Genomic DNA, 27328 nt, shown 5'->3' on the forward strand with positions numbered 1-27328 from the left:
ATGATATTGTGGAAGCAAGCTATTCGACTCGTTTATGCATTTATGTTCAACTTCACTAGCCCGAGATTTGAATCGAGATTTGAATTGATATTTTATTGTAGGCTGACCAGTTTGACATTATCACGGTTTGACTTTACAGATTCGCATGGCGTCAGAATGGCCGCTGGACCAGTAGCGGAACGTAATCAGGGTAAAAAAAATCACAGCTATATTAGTAATAGACACTATTTGAATCAATTTAAACTTCTTTTAAAATTATCTTTTATTGTAATGTTTAATAATACCTTATCTTTCCGCCGAAAGTATGACTGAAGAATTGTTCCATGTAATAACAGTTTTCGGATAAATTGTTTCGGACAAAATTGTTACTATATTTCAGATGCCACTGTGTATGTGGGCGGACTGGACGAAAAGGTTGCAGAGTCAATTCTTTGGGAATTATTTTTGCAGGCTGGTCCTGTTGGTATGTTGTTTTTTTCTCAATTTTCTTTACATTTTTTCTTTCTAGAGAAAGCAAAAATCTGTATTTTCTCAAGATATACCCGTAATGCATGCCAGAATTCATCAGGTCCAAAACTGGACAATCCATAAAAAATAAGGACATTTGAACAATAATTGATGTTAACTGTGTTTAAGAATTTTGAACACAAACGCTTAAGCACTAATGTTCTCCATTTTCTGGAAGTGAACACACATGTGCACTATGCAGATCAATCAATGGTCAATAACTCTAAATTTAGATTGGTGCAATATGTACAAACTATTTTCAGAAAATTCGTCAACACATAAGTAAGTTTATGTGAAACATCAATGTGTATCCGTCATCACTCAATTTAAACTTTAATAATCAGGCAATGAAATACAAAAGCAGTTGGCTTTGATTTCACTATGATGCATCTGTTAATAGCAATGAGCATCTCCTTTCATAAAAACACCGTGGTATGAATGCCTTATAAAATCAATAATTTGGCGATAAATCGCTGATATGGTGTCAAAAATCAACACTTGTGCACTCAAGTATTAGAAACTGTTTGTTCAAAAGGGGGTCAATAAAGCAGACTTGGCAAAAGCCCGTCGGCCTTACTGGCCGGCGATTTTTGCTTCAAAAGAGTGTTACCCCCTTGCAGTTTTCACAACTACATTATTTCGTGATTACAGACTCATGATATTTTCGGACATAATACGTTGAATTTCGTAACAAACAGCATCGATAAAATCCGAAAGTGATTCAAAACGTTAACCGAGCGTCTTGCCAAACGACATCATACTTTACTATTGGTTCGCGAAAGTAGTTGGACATATACGAGTTTACGTTCGTTGCACACATGTTGTTAACGTGATCCAAGATGTCGGACAATAAAAAGAAATAACTATGCTCAGCGAAAAGGACAAATAAAAAACAATCGAGTTAACGACGGACGTCACATAATTAGTATGGATTAATGAAAAGCACCTGTCATTTTACGATGGAGCATACGTTTTAGATACAAATACAACTCCTTTTTTATGCCCCCAGATTGAATGATTGGGGGTATATTGTTTTTGGCCTGTCTGTGTCTGTCTGTCTGTCTGTCTGTCTGTTATTGTATGTGTCACAAACTTTAACCTTGGTCATAACTTTTGCAATATTGAAGATAGCAACTTGATATTTGGCATGCATGTGTATCTCAAGAAGCTGCACATTTTGAGTGGTGAAAGGTCAAGGTCATCCTTCAAGTTCAACGGTCATCCTTTAAGGTCAAAGGTCAAATATGGCTTCAAAGCGGCTCAGTAGGGGGCATTGTTTCACAAACACAGCTCTTGTTTTATCAATAAGTGCAACCATCAATTGCAGCTAGCATACAAAGTTTGCAATCACATGTTGTCTCATTTATCGATTTGTTTCTAGGTTAAATAATTTTGGGTTCGTTATTGGGAAAAGTAACCAGATCAATTTGGTTGGCAGTATCCCTGACCCTTGCTTTTTATACACCCAGATGCACTGAAATATGTGTCTTTGTTTTTTATGCCCCCTTTCGAAGAAAAGGGGATATATAGTTTTTGCACTGTCTGTCAGTCTGTTAAACTTTTCGTGTCCGCTCTCTAATTCAAATAGTTTTCATCCGATCTTTACCAAACTTGGTCAGAAGTTGTATCTAGACAATATCTAGATCAAGTTCGAATATGGGTCATGCCGGGTCAAAAACTAGGTCACGGGGTAACTTAGTGCATTTCAAGGATTTAGCATTGTGTTCGCTCTCTAATTGAAGTAGTTTTCATCTGATCTTTACCAAACTTGGTCAGAAGTTGTATCAAGATAATATCTAGGTCAAGTTCGAATATGGGTCATGCTAGGTCAAAAACTAGGTCACAGCGTCACTTAATGCATTTCAAGGATTTAACATGGTGTCGGCTCTCTAGTTTATGTGGCTTTCTGATTTATTTTGATATTCTTAGACATTTTTATGTCTCCGAAGGAGGGCATATAGTGATCGGACTGTCCGTCCGTCTGTCCATCACACTTTGCGTTTAGATTTTGAAAAATGCTCATAACTTCTATGTCGCTTCATATAGCAATTTCATATTTGGCATGCATGTGTATATGGACAAGGCCTTTCCATATGCACACAAATTTTGACCTCTGTGACCTTGAACTTAGGATCCGCGTTCAGGTTGCGAAATCTGCGTTTAGGTTTCGAAAAAAGCTCATAACTTCTACCAACCGTTTATAGGGGGCATAAGTCATCCTATGGTGACAGCTCTTGTTTTTAACCAGGTTTTCCGAAGGAAAAAACTGGTTATTAGATTGGCGAATGCGGGCGGGCTGGCTGGCTGGCTGGCGGGCGGGCGGAACAAGCTTGTCCGGGCCATAACTATGTCGTTCATTGTCAGATTTTAAAATCATTTGGCACATTTGTTCACCATCATTGGACGGTGTGTCGCGCGAAATAATTACGTCGATATCTCCAAGGTCAAGGTCACACTTTGAGTTCAAAGGTCAAAAATGGCCATAAATGAGCTTGTCCTGGCCATAACTATGTCATTCATTGTGAGATTTTAAAATCATTTGGCACATTTGTTCACCATCATGGGACGGTGTGTCGCACGAAAGAATCACGTCAACATCTCCAATGTCAAGGTCGCCACGACTAAAAATAGATTTTTTTAAAAAACAAACTGACAAAGGGGGTTAATTTTGTTTGTTCATTTCAAAAGTTCAGTTTGAGTTTTCTCCCTTTATCAGATTTTTTTTCACAATGAAAACCTGGTTTTGTGACAATTTTGTCCCTTGTTATCACATTCAAGCTCCAAACATCCAACGTTCTGTGTACTAAAGCACCAGTAATAAGGCCTTAAAAAAAATTATGTTTGTTTCCACTGACATGGCCTAAAAAATTAGGGTAGGTAGGTAGGTAGGCAAATAATGTTATTTTTAACAATATTTTTTTTATAGAAAATGTCGTACATGGTGCATCTTCTTCTCATTTTTTTGTGTACAACTGTATGTACAATAAATTTGATGATGTATGTAATGCTATATGGCTTTATTTAAATGCTTTTATGAAATAAAAACTAGCTGTTCATTAATTGTGCATTTGTTGCTTTCCTTATTTCCGAGTTTAATGTTGACTTCTGGCAACGACTTTAATAGTCCATTTTATGACCAATAAAAGGCATAACTAAAGTCGCAGTAAGCTTGACCCTCAGTGTCTATATGGATTCAGTGTTGTTATACTTTCTGTTCCTTTGGGATCATGGAGTGTATACTATATTATTTATAATTTATAATATATTAAATAGCCCAAAAGCCGTGCTAGGGGGATGCGAGTGGTGTTGCATGTAACATAATCACCATGAACAGACCCAATCAAACTGGGTGTGCTATTATATTTCTTGGATGCAGTTTATGCTTCCAAAGGACCACATTTTCAGATTATATTATGTACTGGTGTCATGGGTTCTATCTACCAGGGCTAGCGCTGTCCCAAAATTTCGTTGAGCCAACCAGTTTTTTGTTTTTTGATGGTGTACTGTCAACTTGTTTATATTTCTTTTAATTACAACAAGGGCATATCACATATCATAATGTAACATACAGTTTTCAATATAGAAATAATTTGTATGGTACTTGTCAAAGTACAAACATAAGTTATTTTATAGATGTACATTTAATAGGGGTGTCGATTGTTCCAAATTTGAAATCCTGAAAATTAGGCCGGGGGTCTTGGAACCGCAGCCGCAGGAACCCAACAGAAATAAAGGGCAGATCCCCCACCCCATCCAGAGCCCCTTACTAATTGTTCTTTTTTATTGTCTTTCCAATTGTATTTTCAGGTGAATACAATTAAAAATATTATAAACCACACCGTCCATATCACCGCATGTGTATTCGTCATTCTATTTATAACTATAAAGAACTCGAAAATAAATTATAATCGACGAAAAATAATGTATCCATAAACGACATTCCTAAAAATTGTACGCGTTTTGCACATTAAATAAAATGTGCATATCGTTTGACTGCAGACATTGCAAAACCTAGCAAATATACAATTTGGTTGACATATTGCTTTACAATAGCATTTTTTGTGGGTAAAAAACATTGGCCAGCTACCACGTGCGCTTCAATAACAGTAAAAATAAAAACGTATACAGTTTATTGAGCGTCGCTGAAAAATACGCTGTCCGTTTTTTTTCGAATTTTGGGCTCAAAAAAGATTAGGACCGGCAGCAAAAAATTAGGTAGGGTCGGGCCACCGGAAACAAGCAATTATTTTTTTTACGCCTAATGCGTCATGTGTAAAAACAATCATTTTATAGGTCAGTAAACATATCGAAGTAGCTTACGCAGTTTTATCCCATAGATGATCTACGAGACAAGACTATCTTGACACTTTGTAAATAACAATATTTATGTTCTTAAGAATTGCTAAAATACAAATGAGAACCGAACCAACATACACAGACAACACACAATTTAAATAATATTTACCATTTAAATACAAACAAATGTTGGTTTATTACATACACAAATACTTTTCTTCTGATTTGCAGACATTGACTATTTCGTGTGGTATGAAATCTAAATTTACATTTAGCTGTAGATTGGTCATTGTAATAGAAAATAGTGCACAATTGGCACACATCGCTTCAGGCGCTTTACGCACGTTAAGTGGGAATAGCCCCTTCATAGATGGACGGCTATTTCATTACATCTTTATTTTTATAAAATTGTTAAGCTTTTTATTGTCAATATTCACCAGAATTTGCTTTTTAAAATGGAAGTAAGGATTATCAGGTAATGGATTAAGATGAGAAATTTTGTAAGTACATGTATGCTTAAATTGATGGAGTCAACCAGGGTTTAGAGGGAAAATAATTTGGGAATTGATTCAGTCAGGATTATACGTATCCTGGGAAAAGTTTAAACAAAGTACAAATGTACCGTTATCAATCACTTTATAGCTGTTTTTTTTATTTGAATGACCATGTTTATACTACAATTCACAAGTTTTTAGAGGGTTTGACAAAGATACCATGGTTAGTGTTGTGTTATTGGTAAGTTGAAGATTGTGCATATTTATCTTTGCTTTTGCATGATATATATACAGTCCACTCTCGTTATCTCGAAGTCAGCGGGAACAAGAAAAAATATCGAGATAACGAGAGTTCGAGATATCCGATTAGGTGTTTTCAAAGAAAAAATGAGACAAAAATTGACCTTGTTTTAACATCTAAATACCTGCTAAGTGGTCTTACTAAAGCCGTCACTGTGTGGGATAATACTCTCTACCTGATATATACGCGTTTTTACGAGGCACGATTAATTTTGCTATTTAAATGCTTAAAATGGCGTTTTAGGTATTACAGAATTGCATCAACACATGCGGTTATAATTTTTCTAAACTGTCGAGTAAACACATCCGGTAATGTTGCTATTTAAAGTTATGATGCAATTGACGTCCAATCATTCTGCAAATTTGCGACGGTTTATATACGCAAAAATATAACTCAATGAATTTTGGAATGTTGTTTGTAAAAACAATTAGTCTTTCGGCCTTTCGGCAAGCTGTGTATTAATTGCAGTTAATTGATGTTAAAGTGACAGGCCTTATTCAAGGATTAATGGCTAACGACATTACACACATGTGATCATTGATGCAATTAACGGATCAATTTCCTACCACACAGTATCGGGAGCAGCCGAGCAAAGCGGGACGGTGAAGTTTCAAAGACACAATTTCTCACCTTTTGCCGACACTGGGACAGTTATTCGCACTTCGAGATAAACCACAGTAAATACATGTAAAATCGGGACTCGGGACAAAATTTTATATCGAGATATGGAATTATTCGACATAACGAAAATCGAGATATGCGATGTTTATTTATATAGATAAAGAAGGAAAAAAGTTGGGACATTGGGCTTACTTCGACATATCAAGAATATCGAGATATCCGATGTCGAGATAACGAGAGTGGACTGTATATAAAGACACATAAATGTATGCCACTTCTGTTAGCCACGTTACAAAATAAAAATGTTTTCTAAAATAAATTGAAAAGAGATTTTATCGTCAATTATCATTGATAGCTACCCCTCATTTTACTCCAATAAGTGGGTCCTAACTGATAGGGCAGATTTGCATTATTTATAGACCAAAATACTTACAGTTTTGAACCATAACTGAATAAGTTGTGAAAACAAAAAACATGAAACCAAAAAAGGTGACTGAATCAGCCATTGTCACTTGACTCTGGATATTTCCTCATCAATATTTGTTTTTGTTTTTTTCAAAGTAAACTTTCTTCAAATGCTATTGTTTTCCAGTGCCATACACTGGATGTGCCCCTAAGACTCCAAGGATTCTTTAGTGGTGATGTTTAATTTCAGTGAATGTGCACATGCCCAAGGACCGGGTTACCCAGACACACCAGGGCTATGGCTTCGTGGAGTTCATGGGGGAGGAGGATGCAGACTATGCCATTAAAATCATGAACATGATTAAAATGTATGGGAAACCTATCAGAGTCAACAAGGTCAGTATAGTACTAACAGAGAACTATCTTTGCATGTACCCAGTATTTTGTTTCTTTGCTTGGCATTGGAAATTACTTGTACCATTTCTGGTTCTATAACTATAAGACTTAATTTAATCCACTATTACATTAGCATTTCACATCACTTACTAGGAAGGAAAAATTTAATGGTCAGTATGGCCAATGCTGTCGCATATAAATGTTGTCAATAAGTTGAAAAACCAAAAAAGAAGAAAAAGACAAATTTTGGTTATCATGGCTAATCTGCTTTTTATAGGATTTTAAATTCCAAATAAAGGATTCTGATTGCGAATTCTAACCTTTGAAATGTGTTCTCTACTTACAAAAAATACTTGTTATGACCCCAGATCGAATGATCGTGGGTATATTAATTTTGGCCTGTCTGTCTGTCATTGTATGTGTTTGTCTGTCTGTCCCAAAACTTTAACCTTGCTCATAAAATGAAAACTCTTGGGGTGTATGTTCTTTAAACTTCACATGTACATGCATCTCATTGAGATCTACAATCAAACATGGTTTGAAGTCACTAGGTCAAAGATCAAGGTCACTGACCTTTACATTCAAAATATAGCCTTGTTTCTAAAATACTCAAAGCGCAGTAGGGGGCATTGTGTTTCACAAACACAGCTCTTGTTTGTTATTATTAGGAAAATACAATTAAATGTTTTGTCTTTTGCATATGTGTTTATTAATACCTAATATTTGTCATATGGTATTAATGTTTAATTATTTTCTGTACATTTTCATTGATATTGTACAGTACAATATACAAAATACCTTAACAAGAAAGTCCAGATGATGTTTTTGACCATGACAAATTTGGATTATTCTTAAACTATTATTTAATTGTAAACAATGAGAAATATAAAATTATGTTTCCCAAATTAGAACAAAGACACAGCTGATGTGGAGTTAATATGTTTTATCATTATTGAAGCATTTTACATTTTGCACAGGGACATTTATTCCCTGAGTTTGTCTAGCATTAGATAAATCAAGCTAGTGTAATGGTTTAATACAGTACAGACACCGTACACAGTACAAAAACGTCTGTCCGCGGTGTTCATTTTTCCTAATGAGTGACATTTTGCAGGGGGGTGGGGGGGGGGCAGACATGCTACTGACCGCGGTGTTCAGTGAACACCTGATATCGCCGCGATTGCACGCTATTGTAAACGGGAACACCCGTGATCACTGTGATGCTGCGCAGCCACCGTAAACACCTGTCTGCGAGAGTCATTCACGCGTTTTAAATGTAAATGTATAAAAGAAAATCATATACTACATTTAGATATTACATGTATGTGCACATGTATGCGTACTTTAATTCGGACAGTACGCTAAGTCGGAAACGTAAATAAAGCGTTTAGATGATCAATACTATTGACTCTTATAGTGTTAATCAAATTGACAATGCAATTGCCCTTTTTAACAACAAATACCGAGTTTCAAAGAAATCAAGAGAGTATTAAATCATTTATTTACTTGTGTCCGACTTAAAGTACTGTCCGAATTTACGTATTGCATCCGTATGTTACGACACTTGTGTGCAGTCAGTATACAATACAATAATTGTTTCAATAATGAAGGAACTGATACGGCGTAACGGTAACGATACAATGTGTTTAAATTATATTTTATTAAGAGGAAATGTCAATGCCAATTAATTCGCAAGATACCCCGGCACTTCAGTTGAAATTCACATCAAAACTTTTAATGGAAATTAAATGATGTACCCGCTACGAAATTTTTATTTACAAATAAATACACCCACGCCAATTTTCGCACTTTTTTTATCTGGACAAAGAAATTCCTGTATTTCATGTAGAATTTGTAACCTAAAATAGCTGTACACGACGCGTGCAAACTGTGTCAGGTGATTTACGCATGATGCAATACAATGGTCCTGATTGGGAGCTTATTTCATTATATCTTTAAATAGAATCATATGCCGAAATTCATTTGACACTTTCGAAATTTTCAAACGTTTGTGTTTATGGCTCGTATCGTCTATATTACCCACCCATAATTTGGTTTAAAAAATATATATATCGGGCATATATGGGATTATCGAGTAATGGATACAGATGGGAAAAGTTGCATGTATGCGATTGAGACAGTTGACATGTATGTATCGGGTAATTCAGAGACTCTGGATAATACGATTACTACAATCAGTTATGAGTTCTCCATGGCTTCAAACTGTTAATTGAATAATCAAACACTCAATTAACACTCCTCCAGGTGCGGTATCCTACAGCTAGGTGCGAATGCGTTTTTTTTAATACGCGCGTTTAAAAAGACAGAAAAACTGTCATGTGCATGGATGTGAAATGCATATCACTTTTAAATGAAAAGGATCAATGCAATACGTTTATTTTCAATTATTTTATTTTTAGCGAACACGATGAACACCGTGGTAGATATTATGGGTCAGCGGTGATTGGCGGTATTGGCCTTATCGCAAACAGCCCCTGCGATATTTGATCTGAACACAAATTGCGGGGTTCATATTGGTAAGCGAACACAGTGAGATGAACACCGCGGGGAGTGGCGTTTGTTTAAGTACACGGTGCCTGTACTGTATACCTTGCCATTAGGAGCAAATGAGTGGAATTTTAACACCTGTGCTTAATTTTTTTTTTACCAAACTTAAATTTTAAATAATGAGCAAACTATTTTAATCTTCAAACTGTATTTGTTTATGTTCCAGGCCTCAGCAAACCAACGAAATCTTGATGTTGGGGCAAACATATTTATTGGTAATTTGGATCCAGAGGTTGATGAAAAACTTCTCTATGACACATTCAGTGCATTTGGAGTGATATTACAGACTCCTAAGGTATGTTCAAGTTGAAAGACAAATATAACAGATATCAGTGACAAGAATCTGATTGGCTGATGCTGGATCAATTTATGAAATTATAGTGTTGGGACTGGTCATAGGAATATTTTTATGCCCTCAGTAGGGTGGCATATAGCAGTTGAACTGTCCATCAGTCAGTCTGTCTGTTCAAAAACTTTAACATATCCCATAACTTTTGCAATACTGAAGATAGCAACTTGATATTTGGCATGCATGTGTATCTCATGGAGCTGCACATTTTTAGTGGTGAATGGTCAAGGTCAAATATATGGCTTCAAAGCGACGCAGTAGGGGCGTTGTGTTTCTGACAAACACATCTCTTGTTTGAAACTGTGTGATTGTTTAGAAAAGGTAACAAATCTAATGCTTACTTGACTCCATGAAGGTTAGCAGGTACACCTTTATATTTCATAGCTATATACAAAACAATCAAAAATGTTGTCATTGAATGCATGTTGTACACACCCTATTGTGCTGTAGATCATGAGGGATCCAGACAGTGGCAACTCCAAGGGCTATGCCTTTATCAACTTTGCCAGTTTTGAGGCAGCTGACTCGGCTATTGAGGCCATGAACGGCCAGTACCTGTGCAATAGAGCTATCACCATTTCATATGCCTTCAGAAAGGACTCAAAGGGGGAGAGACATGGCTCTGCTGCAGGTACTCTCATCTCACTAACATTTTGTAGTTCTAACAATGTGCCTCCATGAAGTGCTATAATCATGTTTGGCTTTATTGAATTTAGTTATATTGTATATACAATTGTTATATTTGTTTAATACAAAATGATGCATACTATTAAATTTGATGTCATTAAATTCTGCGTAATGCAATATTGTATTAATCTTAGTTATTAATTTTCATTTATGCTTCAAGCTCTCTGTAACAGGTAAGTTGTATATTTCAGTTTTCAAATATTATATGTTGCTTGATGCAGCTGTGTAATGTTTGCTGGACATTCTCACTGGCTGACTGTCTCATGTTACAGAGCGCATGATGGCAGCTAAGAACCCCCTGTCCCTGACTGACAGACCACATCAGCTGTTTGCAGATGCCCCGCCCCCTCTGGCCCCTGCCCCTACTGGGGGTATCGCCCCTCCACCACCACCACCATCACAACAACTCATGGGGCAGATGGGTATGATGGGTAAGTAGCTTTAAGTGCATAGAATGTGGAGATGTTCACGTAGCTTACAGTGCATAGAATGTGGAGATGTTCACGTAGCTTACAGTGCATAGAATGTGGAGATGTTCACGTAGCTTACAGTGCATAGAATGTGGAGATGAAGAATGTGGAGATGTTCACGTAGCTTACAGTGCATAGAATGTGGAGATGTTCACGTAGCTTACAGTGCATAGAATGTGGAGATGTTCACGTAGCTTACAGTGCATAGAATGTGGAGATGTTCATGTAGCTTACAGTGCATAGAATGTGGAGATGTTCACGTAGCTTACAGTGCATAGAATGTGGAGATGTTCATGTAACTTACAGTGCATAGAATGTGGAGATGTTCACGTAGCTTACAGTGCATAGAATGTGGAGATGTTCACGTAGCTTACAGTGCATAGAATGTGGAGATGTTCACGTAGCTTACAGTGCATAGAATGTGGAGATGTTCACGTAGCTTACAGTGCATAGAATGTGGAGATGAAGAATGTGGAGATGTTCACGTAGCTTACAGTGCATAGAATGTGGAGATGTTCATGTAGCTTACAGTGCATAGAATGTGGAGATGTTCACGTAGCCTACAGTGCATAGAATGTGGAGATGTTCACGTAGCTTACAGTGCATAGAATGTGGAGATGTTCACGTAGCTTACAGTGCATAGAATGTGGAGATGTTCATGTAGCTTACAGTGCATAGAATGTGGAGATGTTCACATGCTTACAGTGCATAGAATGTGGAGATATTCATATGCTTTTATCACATGTAATGATAATCTTTGTATGCATGCTAGATTCATAAAGCTTATTAATAACATTGTCAACTTTTACACCTTGGTATACTGGTTCATTTTTAGCTCGGCGTTTTCGGAGAAAACCTGAGGTATTGTCATAGCCAGGACGTCCGAGGTCCGGATCGTGCTAAAACCTTAACATTGGCTCTTAAATCAAAGTGCTTCCACCTACAACTTTGAAACTTCATATGTAGATGCACCTTGATGAGTTCTACATGCCACACCCATTTTGAGGTCACTAGGTCAAAGGTCAAGGTCACTGTGACCTCTAAAAAAAAAATTCTGACAAGCTTTCATTTATTCAAAACTGCACCCGTAGCAAAGCGTGGCACCCGTTATGCGGTGCTCTTTTCTCTTTCTGACTTTGACAGAGGTCAGGCTAATTGTAATCTATCAATGACTTGAGGGACTTTTGTCAAAGATATCTTTAAAAGTGCTCCTGCAAGAGTATTGAAACTATTTTTGTTATTTGTGAATTTGTGCACTTAAATATTTGTGTTTTTCACCATCAGCAGAGTTTTGAGACAAAAGTCTGATGTGAAGCCATATGTATCCTTCTAACATGCACATCATTGTATCAGGTTATTTAAAAAGGGAACAACATCAAAATTGTTTGTTTTTACTTATGTTCAGTGTTAAGTTTTTGTTGGCACTAAGACATCTTAATTAGTAGCCATTTTCTTATTGAAATCATGTTATTTGGAATTAGTTCCATCTAAAAACAATGTCATTTCTCATTATTTTCATAAACTATTGTTCAAAATATGAGCCTTGTTTTTGAAAAAACAGGGCTTCATGCATGTGCGTAAAGTCCCAGATTAGCCTGGGCAGACTCTTTCATATTTTAAGAACTTTTTATAAAAAGGAAGTGTCTGGTAAACGGAAAAAAAACGTCTAGGCCAAAAGTATTGTTCCTGATAGGCGTGTGCAGACTGCACATTCTAGTTTGGGACACAATTATGCACTTGCTTTTAGCCCTGTGGTGTCTGATAAAGACTGATGGTGACTGTGTTCTTGATGTTTCAGGTATGAACCAGCAGACCAGCCTGCCCCCTCCCATCCCTCCCCCCATGGGAGGCCCCCCGATGTCAGGAGCGCCCCCTATGATGCCCCCGCCCATTCCACCGTCAGGAATGCCCCCTTTCTCAGGGCCCCCACCCGGTATGTACCTGTAGTTATCAGTGGGTTCACAGTACAGGATACAATAATGAATAGTATATTCATCATCAGATTACACAATTTAAGTATGGCAGTTGAAGTGGCATACACTTAATATTTGTAAACTAGCTTTCAATGGAAAAGTGTGTGTTAACTGAACATCGCGATATGACTTAAATATAGTATTGGCGTTGTTCGTCTGTCAGTCCGTTCTTCTATTGCAAAACTTTTGAAATAACTTTAAAAATCCAAAAACATGTAAACAAATAAGCTGGTATCTTAAACATGTAAACATTTAAAAAATTCAGTTTTGAGAGTAAACATTTGTGTATGAAAGTTATATGAATGAACACCACACTCATAAATCCAAATGCATGAAAAGAAACAAACCATTTCCGCAAACAAACATGCCTGTAAAAATTAAAAAATTGAGTATTGAGAGTAAGCATTTTGTATATTAAAGGGACTTGTTCACAGATTTGAAAAATTACAATTGTTCTTTTTGTCACAGTTTGAAAAAAATCACAGATTAAAAAAATAAAAGAACACCTAACATAGTTAGCACCTAACTTAGTTAACATGAGTTAGTAAGTTAGCATAAAAATATCACAAATTAAGTAGACTCCTACTGAAAATATATTAGATGTGCTTGAAGTTAAGCAACAGTCTAGATAGCTAAGTGATTTAGGCAATATCTTTTTGATTCAAAGTTCAGTGTTTGAGCCGATGTGGGGTAATCTTTTTTGTTCTTAAATTCTACCATTCAATTATACTTGAGCTCCTGAGTGCTTTTGTTAACATTTATTAATTCAAAGCATGTAATGACAAACTTAAACAAAGACAGACACATTATGTGAACAAAGCCCTTTAAGGTGCTTGTGCTTTATTCGATATCTTGAAAATGTAAATATATATTATAAAGATACTTGTTTCATGTGTGTGAATGCAGGTCAGATGCATTTCCCTCCCATGCGCCCTCCCCCGGGGATGCCTCCCAACTCGATGGGCAACATGGGCAACATGCAGCCTCCACCCAGACCTGGTAAGTACCTGCACATACCTGCATCAGCAACAGCTACAGTCAGATACAATACAATCATGCATGAACAAAACAATATTATTCCCTGATGCCTTATATAAATGATAATTCATTATGTTTTCCTATTTCCTCGTGTTGCCATGTTTTAAACTGTTACCAGTGAATATTTCAACTGTTGACCTGTCAATAGTTTTAACTGTTGCCCACTTGTGCAGACTACAGAAAAGTGATCAGGTAATAAAACAGTTATTTCATGGATTCTTGGTCAACAGTCAAAACTGTTGTCTCAAGGTATCAGGAATGACTTTGGAACTGTTGCCCCAGTCCTATCCTGATCACCGCGCATCCATGAAATAACTGTCAGCTACTGTTTATTGACTCAACCTCATACTATGATACTTGTCCTCTATGTCAATTAGTAACTCGCAGTCTGTTCAGGTTTTATGCTGTTTGCTGCTTATCAGTATCTAAGGGTTGGAAATGAAGCCTTTAAAACTCAAATACAGTAAGAAATGTCTTTAATTAGTCCCCTACCGGTGAAACCGGAGGGGACTTATGGTTTTCGCTCTGTGTGTCTGTCACACTTTTCTGGATCCTGCGATAACTTTAAAAGTTCTTAATATTTTTCCATGAAACTTGAAACATGGATAGATGGCAATATGGAAATTATGTACTTCGTTTTATTTTGTTCCTACGTCAAAAATTCTGGTTGCTATGGCAACAAATAGACTAGAAATACTGCTGAACATGGTGTTTTTTTCTGGATCCTGCGATAACTTTAAAAGTTCTTCATATTTTTTCATGAAACTTAAAACATGGATAGATGGCAATAGGGACATTTTGAACGTCATTTCATTTTGTTCCTACCTCAAAAAATCTGGTTGCTATGGCAACAAATAGACTAGAAATACTGCTGAAAATGGTGTTTTTTTCTGGATCCTGCGATAACTTTAAAAGTTCTTCATATTTGTTCATGAAACTTGAAACATGGATAGATGGCAATATGGACATTATGCACGTCATTTCATTTTGTTCCTACGTCAAAAATTCTGGTTGCTATGGCAACAAATAGACTAGAAATACTGCTGAAAATGGTGTTTTTTTCTGGATCCTGCGATAACTTTAAAAGTTCTTCATATTTTTTCATGAAACTTAAAAAATGGATAGATGGCAATATGGACATTTTGCTCGTCATTTCATTTTGTTCCTACCTCAAAAAATCTGGTTGCTATGGCAACAAATAGACTAGAAATACTGCTGAAAATGGTGTTTTTTATTGGATCCTGCGATAACTTGAAAAGTTCTTCATATTTTTTTATGAAACTTGAAACATGGATAGATGGCAATATGGACATTATGCACGTCATTTCATTTTGTTCCTACCTCAAAAATTCTGGTTGCTATGGCAACAAATAGACTAGAAATACTGCTGAAAATGGTGTTTTTTTCAGGATCCTGCGATAACTTAAAAAATTCTTAATATTTTTTCATGCAACTTGATACATGGATAGATTGCAATATGGACATTATGCACGTCATTTCATTCTGTTCCTACGTCAAACATTCTGGTTACTATGGCAGCAAATAGACTAGAAATACTGCTGAAAATGGTGTGTTTTTTCTGGATCCTGCGATAACTTTAAAAGTTCTTCATATTTTTTCATGAAACATGAAACATGGATAGATGGCAATATGGACATTATGCACGTCATTTTATTTTGTTCCTACGTCAAAAATTCTGGTTGGTATGGCAGCAAATAGACTAGAAATACTGCTGAAAATGGTGTTTTTTTTGGATCCTGTGATAACTTCAAAAGTTCTTCATATTTTTTCATGAAACTTGAAACATGGATAGATGGCAATATGGACATTATGCACGTCATTTTGTTCCTACGTCTAAAATTCTGGTTGCTATGGCAACAAATACAAAAAAGATAAAACATTCTGACAATGGTGGATTTTCTGACAATGGTGGAGCCAGTAGGGGACTTTTATTGCTTGGCAATAGTCTTGTTTAATGTAACTTTCTAAGGGACTACGAAGGCGTAAAAATATGTATCTATGTGGTAAAGTGCCAAATACATGTGCGTTAAGTGGGGTCCATGATAAAACTGTGCAGTCCCCACAGGCTAATGAGGGACAACACTTTCAGCTTTTATGGTATAAGCAAAAATCCAGTTAATTCTTGAGTGTAGTCCCTGATTAGCCCGTACAGACTGCTTAGGCTAACCTGGGAAGAAACTATGCTTATGCATTAAGCCCTATTATCCCTGAGCGGGGCTCCTATCAAGTGGATTGCTTCACAACTAACCCTGATGCCTAATGCTAAGTGTCTGTCTGTTGTATTGCTCCACAACTAACCCTGATGCCTAATGCTAAGTGTCTGTCTGTTGTATTGCTCCACAACTAACCCTGATGCCTAATGCTAAGTGTCTGTCTGTTGTATTGCTTCACAACTAACCCTGATGCCTAATGCTAAGTGTCTGTCTGTTGTATTGCTTCACAACTAACCCTGATGCCTAATGCTAAGTGTCTGTCTGTTGTATTGCTTCACAACTAACCCTGATGCCTAATGCTAAGTGTCTGTCTGTTGTATTGCTCCACAACCAACCCTGATGCCTAATGCTAAGTGTCTGTCTGTTGTATTGCTTCACAACTAACCCTGATGCCTAATGCTAAGTGTCTGTCTGTTGTATTGCTTCACAACTAACCCTGATGCCTAATGCTAAGTGTCTGTCTGTTGTATTGCTCCACAACCAACCCTGATGCCTAATGCTAAGTGTCTGTCTGTTGTTTCAGGTATGCCTCCTCCGCCAGCCCCGCCCATGAACATGTCCTCCAGTCCCCAGGGGGGTGGTATGCCTCCCCCACCCCCCATATCCTCCCAGGGTGGGATGCCTCACAACATGCCCCCACCCCCGGGCATGCGTCCACCACCTGGATGGAGGGGACCACCTCCACGGGGACCACCACCCTTTGGTAAGTAGGCAGCACCATGGACACAGTAAGGGTCTTAGGTTATAATTTTTTATGGACGTTTCAACAAAATGAATGAAATGCAATCAACAAAACGCTTCTGTTTAAATACTTGTCAGACCTGATTTTAAGTTACACTTTATCTATTCATTGGAATATTACGTTTATGCAAAGTTCCCTTATGCACTTTATGGAAAAAAAACATACAGTACAGAGGATTTATTTCTACAGCAATTCTTTTGTGTCTTAATTTGTTAACACTTTATTACTTATAAAATATTAACCATATTAATACTTGACAAGTTTAATAAACGCTTCATGTTGAATTAATTCCAGAATTTGCAAACTTCTTTTATAAAAATTATCTATGCTATTTAGCTCACCTAAGCATAATGTGCTCATGGTGAGCTTTTGTGATCGCCTTTTGTCCGTCAATCGTTGTGCTGCGTCAACATTAGCCTTGTTAACACTCTGGAGGCCACATTTATTGTCCGATCTTCATGAAATTTGATCTGAAGATTTGTCCCAATGACATCTTGGACGAGTTCGAACATGGTTCCAGTTGGTTGAAAAACATGACCGCCAGCGGGTGGGGCATTTTACCATATACACTTCAACACCGTTATTTCGAACAACGATAATCCGAAGTCACCCTTATTTCGAAGTATTTTTCGGGTCCCGATTGTGGTTCTTCTTTGTTCAATGTAAAATTTCATTGTTAATCAGAACTTCGTTAAACCGAAGAAATTGTTAATTCGAAGTGATTCTGTGGGTCCCAACACTATAATTCGCATCTTATTATCAATCTTTAATCCGAAGTGAAAACTGCAAAACACTGAGCGTAATTTCACACCTATGTCGTCTGCTCGTTGCGCGTCAAAAGCCGATAATTACACTTTTGTCATCTGCGCCTAGCATGTTAATTTTATAATGTCGTCAAAAACCGATGACGAGACCGACAACAAAAGAATGAACATGATATCTAATCAACGTGTGACCACATGGATCAACAACGTAAGGCAGTTCTGCGAGCAAAACACGGGCGGAAGTGAGTTCTTTAATGCCCTTGACAATTTGGAGAAATATGTTACACGCGTCCAGTTTAGTGCTGCTAACGCCGGTGTTCAGAGAGACATCGCGTCTTATTTAAAAAAAATGTTAATTCATTTCCGAAAATGTATTCATATGTATTTACATGTATGATGTGCTATATATGTTCTGTAATTAGAGAAAAATAAAAAGAAAAAAAAGAATCGTTTTATTCCTCCGTTTGTTACAAGTAGAAATCTATAGCTTTCTGACTAGTTTGCGTTTTTAAGTAAAACAATTATTAAAAGTACAGTGTGACCGAACCATGTGAATTCCACAATGCTTTATTTTTACAGAATCAAAGAAGTCGTCTGTCAAATGTTTATTTCGAATTATCGTTAATCCAAAGTTTTTTTAACGGTTCCGACGACTTCGAAATAACGGTGTTGAAGTGTATATGTTTAGTATAAAAACTTGTTAAAAGTCATATTTATTGCATTATCTTCATGAAACTTGGTCAGAACATTTGTTTTAATGATTTCTTGGATGAGTTTGAAAAAGGTTCCGGTCTGTTGGAAAACATCCTTATATGGCTTTAGTAAAACCTTGTTAGCACTCTATATCTTGGGCTGCACAGAACAGGTCAGTTCCATTGGATCTCAAGTGAGCAACTTTGGGCCCTCTTGTTTTTATTAGGGCTTATGTCATGGCGTGGTTTCCGTCGTCCGTCCGTCCGTGAGTGCGTGCGTTAGACTTTTTCTTGTTTACGCGATAAAGTCCACAGTTTTCATCTGATTCTTTTCAAACTTGTTCAGTGTCTTTAAATTAATGAGGACTCGAATCCTATTGAAAATGGGTTACATCAGAGTAAAAAGTCCAGAATTATCTCCCCTTGAATTTGAGAAAATTGTGAAATAAGGCTTGTTTACGCAATAAAGTATACAGTTTTCATCCAATCATTTCCCAACATGCACAGTGTCTTTATCTGAATGATGAGTCAAACCCTATTGAAAATGAGCAATATCAGAGTCCAGAATTATCTCCCCTTGAAAAAATTCCATAATTTTCATCCAATTCTTGGCAAACTTGCACAGTGTCTTTGTATCAATGAGGACTCAAACCCTTGTTTAAAAAGAGCAATATCGAAGCAATAAGTCCAGAATGACTTCCCCTTGAATATGAGAAAATTTTGAAATCCCGCTTGTTTACGCAATTAATTCCACAGTTTTCATCCAATTATTTCCAAGTTTGCACAGTATCTTTATATCAATGAGGACTTGAACCCTATTGAGTATGAGCAGTATCGGAGAAATAAGTACACAATTTTTAATTTTATTTTCCCCTTGAATTTGAGAAAATTCTATTTGTTTGCGCGATTAAGTACACAGTTTCCATCTTATTCTTTCCCAACTTGCACAGTGTTTATAGCAGTAGAGCGATTCAGGCCCTCATGGGCCTCTTGTCTTCAGCTATGTTTAAACAGTGCATGTGTTGAAATCCACACATAAGAAAATATGCATCGTCTTGACAGTGCTACACAAATTTCTAAATCTATAAAATTAGTGTTGCATAAAAGTTTTACTGATGACATTTATTTGCATGCACTTTCTCATAGCTTACTGTCTGGGTGTAGTAAAAGTTAATCCTCATGCATCTAGATTTAATATGAGTACAAACTAGGATTGAGTTAATTTGCTTATAAGGCTTTACTTTTATGGGAAACCCATGCACACTCAAGCTGAAATGATTGAGTCCTAGATTCTTACCCTGAATTTTATAGTTTTCTTTTCATATAAGTATACAACCATTTAAACTAGGGATTGCATCGAATACCTATATCGGTATTCGAATATTCGAAAATCCATTCAGTCGAATATTCGCATAAAACGGCTGGATTGACTTAACTTCTATTACTCAGTTCTTGTATCCATTGTTTTGTAAGTTATATCTGTTTGCTGAATATGAGGCTGTTTATTAACGTTGCCATCGAATAATTGTATCGCTATCGGCTAATACTATGACAGATACTGTAACAGTGACATGATTCCACAGATTTGTTGTAGACCGCGAATATGTAAAACTAACTTTACACACATTACACGTTGCGGTCTTCTTATCCACAGACCGTGTAAACTATTTCCAGTAATTTTCAGATTTAAATTGTGATCCCTTGTCACAAATTATTGTTCTTAAGTTTTCCACCAAAAATTTACTTTTTGAATTTATATCATTTTTTAAATTAGATTTATTAACATATTTTAATGTCTGTTCAAACTATGATAACAGAAACTAAATTATTATTTGCCAGTAAATTGAAGCTGTTAATTGGCACCTAATTCACAAACAACAGTTCGGGCCCTTTCTTAGAGTGTGTATATTGCATTGCGCAATCAACGCTGATAAGGGCCGCGCTAACAGTTTGACACGAAGAACGTCACATCAAACATGTTAATCACATGTGATTTAGGATGCCAATGAGTAAGCGGGTATCAGGTCATTTAATATAAGGGCAATAATGTTTGGAAAAAAAAAGTGAATATTTTGAATATCAATTCTGTTATTTGAATATTTGAATTTCGCATAATTTTGCCATCCCTAATTTAAACATAATTCCCATGAGGAGGTTGTTTCATCTATAAAACATTAGATCATGGAAGGGAAATAAATGTACTTCTTACTCATTGACATTCTTACCACTTGTTCACACAGTCAACCATGAAGTAAATAGCAGAATTGTAATACCACTATATCGTTTGTCTTATTACATGTGAAGTTACATATACATAATGAGCTGGGACATTGTTTTATGCAATATATATATATATATATATATATATATATATATATATTTAAGTTTTAAGAATCATATACAATATAAGGAACTACAGTCAAACCTGAATTCAGCGGTCAGTCAAGGGAAATGATCAAAGTGACCGTTGTCCACAGGTGACCGTTGAATTCGGATCACAATTTTAAGAAGGTTGGTCAGTTGGTAGTATTACTACGTCGTTACCCCACCCAGTCGTTTGCATACAGTGTAAAACAAATGCTCATTGCATTAACAAAGCATAATAACAGCATTAACTTACGCGTGTACATTGAATTATAGAGAATAATATCTTTTAGATTGATTTAATTTCATATTGTTAAATTAAACAATGACTTTATCAACGCTGGTATAATTGTTTACTCATGCTTCTCATTCATTCAGTAAATAAAGCTTGTCACATTCCGTTGACATCACGTCCGTAAAAGTCTAAAAAGCGGATTCTGTGTCATAAACCAATAGTACGGTGTAATTGTACCGTTCTAATTCAAAGAAATAGCGGTCATTTAATTTAGCGATAATTACTTTCAACAAGTCATAAACTCTGATACATTTTCTTTTGAAGATACCCCCACAATTACCCCCGGAAAAGAAACCTTCTCAACACCTTATAATTTGTTTACTCACAGCGGGCCGCTTTAATAATATCATAGACAATTACCGCTTTCAGACGCTTTAAACGCAAAATAGACGGACAAATAATGTGCTGTGTTTTTAATTTTCGCGACTCGAGACGACTGACGCGTGACCGTTGATTTCAGGTCAAACATGAATTTCGGAGTGGAATATAGTGGCCTTTGGCCGTTATGGTCAGGTGGCCGTTAAATTCAAGTGTAATATAGTGTTTTTCGTGGGGGGGATTCCAGACTGACCGTTATCTGCAGGTGACCGGTAAATTCAGGTGGCCGTTAGGTCAGTTTCGACTGTATATGTTTACTTCAGGTTCATGTGAATTTAACAAGTTGCACTATTCGTTTGCAGGTATGCGGCCCCCTCCAGGCATGCGTCCGCCTCCCCCAGGGATGCGTGGTCCCATGAGAGGCCCACCACCAAGGGGCATGCGCCCCCCGCCCCCTGGTATGCGGGGGCCCCCTCCTCCACCACCCCCACAGGGGGGAGGAGCATATGAGGGGTACGGAGAGGGCTACTGAGCCACACTGACACTTGTGGACACTAGGCTTTCTAGACTGGAGATGCATGAAGCAATGAGATCTGTGTGGAAACATGATCACAAGCTTTGGCACATTAATGAATAATTTTCTGGATTTTTTTTTACATGAATTTTACGAATTCATATTCATATTGTCATGCCATATTCTTATTTGCATTGTGTACATTTTCTCAGATTAAATACAGGACATTTTGAAGTTGTTTGTGTCAATATATTTTATAAGCAGTAAATGACATCATGCGATGGGGCAAATTAGCAAATCGTTCAGCCTTCTGCTGTAGGTTTGAACGTCAAGTTGCTGGCAAAAATAAATCAAGCCTATGTCACTTGTAAAGTTGCAATATAATACATATGACAAATACAACAGTATTTTTTCTTTACAACTACAGCTTACCATTTTCATTTGTGAAATTGCCACTTGTATTAGTTAGTAGAACAAGAACCATAACTCTATTGCCCTTTGTTAATTTTTGTACTTAAATTTTGTCAGAAGCATATCTAAAAAGTATAGAGGTATAAACTTGAAACTTAATAGATAGCTAGATCTCATTATGGGAATGTGAATTACACAAGAACTATTTCTTGCTTCCACGTTTTGATTTATTGCCCCTCATTTATTTGTATGCAATCTATACATGTTTCTTGTCTCAGCCATAACTTTGCCATGTATAACTGCACAAACGAAAACCACCATAACATGAATTGTCACGTGTTATACCTGTCTTCTACCTCAAAGGTTAAGGTTACATGTAGAGGTCAAGTCATATATTCATGGATGTAAAAATAACCTGGCACAAATGCAAACCATTATAAGATGATGTGTGATGTGTACCCATCTCTCAACCTCAAAGGTCAAGGTAAAACTTAGATGCCAAAGTTCAACTTTGGCCTTAAAAACGCTGGTCAGGATTGTCACTATGTAATTTATCATTCATCTATAAAATAACTTACCACAAATGATCATCTAAATAGTGTGTGACGTGTATCACCCTCTCCTTTCCTCAAAGGTCAAGGTCACAGTTAGGCGTCAAAAGTAAATTTGGTCATAAAAACAAATTAGTGGAGTTCTAAGATGAAAATGGGGGCACCTTCTACCTATGGAAACATGTCTTGCTCAATTTCAATGTTGTTTGATACATAGTTTGGTAATATTAAGAGGTATGATCTCAACATTTGATAGGTAGGTAGATCTCGTTGATAGGATGTGCAGTGCACATGAATCATAACTCTTGCTTCAGTGTTTGGAGAGCTTGCTTTTAATTATCCCCGCCGAAAAAAAAAATCAGAGGGGATAAAGTAATTGGTCCTGTCCGTCCGGCTGAAACTTTGTCCGGAGCATAACTCCAAATCTATTCAATGGATTAACTTTAAACTTAGAATATAAACAGATGGCAACTAGGAAAAGTGCAGTGACCAAGAACCATAACTCTATCTACCTTAGTTTTTGAATTATCTCCCGTTTTATATAATTTTAAAGTAAATTTTTGTCCGGCACATAACTCTAAATCTACTGAAATGATTTACTTGAAACTTGAACAGATGGCAAGAAGGAGAAGTGCAGTGACTAAGAACCATAACTCTATCTACCTTAGTGTTTAAATTATATCCCTTTATTTAATTTCAAAATTAATTTTTGTCCGGAGCATAATGAATCATCTCCCTTTATTTGTTTTTACAAATATTATTCTACTCTCTAAAACAAATGTTGTCATACAAGCAAACACATTTCGGCGGGGATTTGGCACTACTGCGACAAGCTCTTGTTACAAATTACATTTAAATTGTGAATGGGGAATATCTTGCAAACTATACAAGGTATCAATTTTACAATTCATACGTAGATCTCAATGATGGGAAGTGCTGTTCACAAGAGCTATGATTCATGCTTAAATTTTTATTAAGTTATTGCCCTTGTAATTTTCATGCTGAACTTTAGTCCACGGCATGTCTCTACTATGAGGTCTCACCTATAATATGGGATAAAGTGGCAAAACTCCATATGTCTGAAGTTTGCATTGTTGGGAAACCAGTTCCTAAAACTGAACTGCGTATACTCTCTGAAAAAGTGACATGCAGGGAGTATTCCAGGCACCATAGTGACAGGTCTAGTCAATGAAAGTTAAGGTGTTGATCTGTTTCATGTACTTCATCATCTGACATTGATTAAACAAGGGCTGTTTGTAAAACATGCATGCCCCCCATATGGGCTGTCAGTTGTAGTGGCAGCCATTGTGTGAATACATTTTTTGTCATTGTGACCTTGACCTTTGACCTAGTGACCTGAAAATCAATAGGGGTCATCTGCGAGTCATGATCAATGTACCTATGAAGTTTCATGATCCTAGGCGTAAGCCTTTTTGAGTTATCATCCGGAAACCATTTTACTGGTTAGAGTCACCTTGACCTTTGACCTAGTGACCTGAAAATCAATAGGGGTCATCTACAAGTCATGATCAATGTACCTATGAAGTTTCATGATCCAAGGCGTAAGCGTTCTTGAGTCATCATCCGGAAACCATTTTACTGGTTCAAGTCACTGTGACCTTGACCTTTGACCTAGTGACCTGAAAATCAATAGGGGTCATGATCAATGTACCTATGAAGTTACATGATCCTTGGCGTAAGGGTTCTTGATTTATCATCCGGAAACCATTTTACTGGTTCGAGTCACCTTGACCTTTGACCTAGTGTTCTGAAAAGCAATAGGGGTCATCTGCGAGTCATGATCAATGTACCTATGAAGTTTCATGATCCTATGCGTAAGTGTTCTTGAGTTATCATCCCGAAACCATTTTTCTGTGTAGTCACCATGACCTTGACCTTTGACCTAGTGACCTGAAAATCAATAGGGGTCATCTGCAAGTCATGATCAATGTACCTATGAAGTTTCATGATCCTAGGCCTAAGCATTCTTGAGTTATCATCCGGAAACCATTTACTATTTCGAGTCACTGTGACCTTGTGACCTGAAAATCAATACGGGTCATCTGCCAGTCATGATCAATGTACCTATGAAGTTTAATGATCCTAGGCCTAAGTGTTCTTGAGTTATCATCCGGAAACCATGTGGTGGACGGACGGACCGACATGGTTAAAACAATATACCCCCTCTTCTTCGAAGGGGGGCATAAAAAAAGAATATGGAACAGTGGTAATTAAATTTTGAGCAATAAGAGAATTTTGCCACAGTACTGACTTTACAAGGGGCTAGATGCCTATCTGATAGCCAATGGTCAATAATGCTTGTACTTATTTAACAGACTGAACCTTGTACATGATTGGCCTTTGGCATTTAAGATGACCTTGACCAATCAGTGACACAAATTCTCCACATGATTTACATCGTTGGACAAATTATTTTAAAATTGCAGGATGAATGATGAAGCAACAGTTTGGTGGACAAGTTGCTTGATAGCCAAATGAAAACCTTTGACCTTTGTGTGACCTTGAACTTTGAAGTAGGGAGACATATGTTACAAAGGACAAATACTCTAAACATGGTAAACATTTTCGATAAATAATGATGACCAGTGAAGTTACAGTCTATGATCTTTAAGAGTGACCTTAAACTTTGAGGTAGATGGACACTTGTTACATAGGACATGACAAAGCCTTATGGTGGTCATTTGTGGTTGAGTTTTTTAAATTGCACAATAAATGACATATTTACAGTCTAACAAGTTTGTATGCAAGCAAACACGCTTAAAACTTGTGACTGCTATACTCAGCTTTCCGCAATCGAGCTTGATCACAAATTGTTTAGCCTTGATTTTAAGTGGTCTGTGTCTTAAACTCCTTGCCGTGGTTTTAAGCTATTGATTTCAACTGCGCTAATTTCTTATGAACTTCTTGAGAGATTTTGTAAAAGTATTAAGTGAAACACAATCATTAAGAGTATTGTCTTTTTCTGACATTTGATTTGTCATTTTAGAAGTTGTAGTAAACATACCAACACCTGGATGCCTGTCAAGCTGCTATTCCAGGGATGAACATACCAACACCTGGATGCCTGTCAAGCTGCTATTCCAGGGATGAACATACCAACACCTGGATGCCTGTCAAGCTGCTATTCCAGGGATGAACATGTGCTCAACACATCACATTCTAGGATATATTCTGTTCTGCATGTAATCTCTCAATTTACCTAGAGTCCTACATGTAATATGAATGCAATATATCATGTATAACATACACACACAATAAGCTTATGAGATTTTATTTAAGAAAACAAAGATGAAGTTTCACGCATGTTCTGATAACATAGACTCACCGGAAAATAAAAAATACCTACTAATTAACATATGAAAAGCAGTTAACATTTTGAATGACAATGATGCTTTAATATTGTCGGCATATTTCCCTATCTGTTTTACAATACAGGTAAGAGTACCGTTAGTAAAGCAAACAGTCAAATGTTCCTATCTGTTTTACAATACAGGTAAGAGTACCGTTAGTAAAGCAAACAATCAAATGCTAGTTTATACAACTGTAAACCAGTTCTACTGGTTTCTGTTTACCAAAATGGTTCCATGTTTTGCCTCCACAAAAAGCATCAAGTGTCTTCAAAAACAATATTCTAATACAACAAAGTATCGAAGATACCTGTACAACAAAGCAGTCAGCCCTCATTACAACATTCAATCCTTCTGCAAAGTGCTCAAGCTTTAAAAACGGATACAAACTCAGGTACATTAAACCATATGTGATGTTATAAGAGTATAACCTTTTGATAGTTTTCTACCATGACATTCTTTCACTGCGATACTGAGACATGCTTCTCCATTTAGAATGTAAACGGCAGGAAATGTAATGGATGCATATTGCGCACCAATTGTCCTACAACTTATTACAACTCGTCAAAGAACAAATTATAGGCCATCAAATTAATGGCATTCTGAGAAAACTAGGATTAATGCATGTGTGTAGAGTCTGCACAGACTGATCAGGTTAGACACTTTCCACCTTAACTGGATTTTCATTTAAAAGAGACTTCCTTTAAATGAAAGAAATCCATAACAGCAGAAAGTTTCGTCCCTGATTGGCCTGTGCAGACTACACAGGCTTATCTGGAAGGAGACTGAACCCACATGCACTAAGCCTAGTATTCCCAAACCACAGCTAAAATGTAGCTGTATTAATGTATTAAGGACTGACTGATGCCAACACTAGTAATACTAGCAGCATTATATGAATTAATTGCCTAATTTACATTAATGTACAAATATGCTTCCTTGTTCCTATATAAAACCTACCTTATAAAGA

At 36.7% G+C, this 27328-nt stretch overlaps 1 protein-coding gene across 1 annotated transcript; it reads left to right on the forward strand.

Annotated features, from left to right (window-relative positions):
* The first annotated feature begins 96 nt into the window (after positions 1 to 96).
* On the forward strand, positions 97 to 22258 carry LOC127832133 (splicing factor 3B subunit 4-like). Its single transcript, XM_052357371.1, has 10 exons — positions 97 to 190; positions 380 to 463; positions 6875 to 7020; positions 9755 to 9883; positions 10388 to 10568; positions 10897 to 11055; positions 12893 to 13027; positions 13974 to 14066; positions 16863 to 17042; positions 21877 to 22258. The coding sequence occupies exons 1-10, from the start codon at positions 157 to 159 to the stop codon at positions 22044 to 22046; spliced, it is 1311 nt and encodes a 436-aa protein (XP_052213331.1). The 5' UTR covers positions 97 to 156; the 3' UTR covers positions 22047 to 22258.
* Positions 22259 to 27328: the final 5070 nt, after the last annotated feature.

This window comes from Dreissena polymorpha, chromosome 5 (genome assembly GCF_020536995.1).
Source record: "Dreissena polymorpha isolate Duluth1 chromosome 5, UMN_Dpol_1.0, whole genome shotgun sequence".
NCBI lineage: Eukaryota > Metazoa > Mollusca > Bivalvia > Myida > Dreissenidae > Dreissena > Dreissena polymorpha.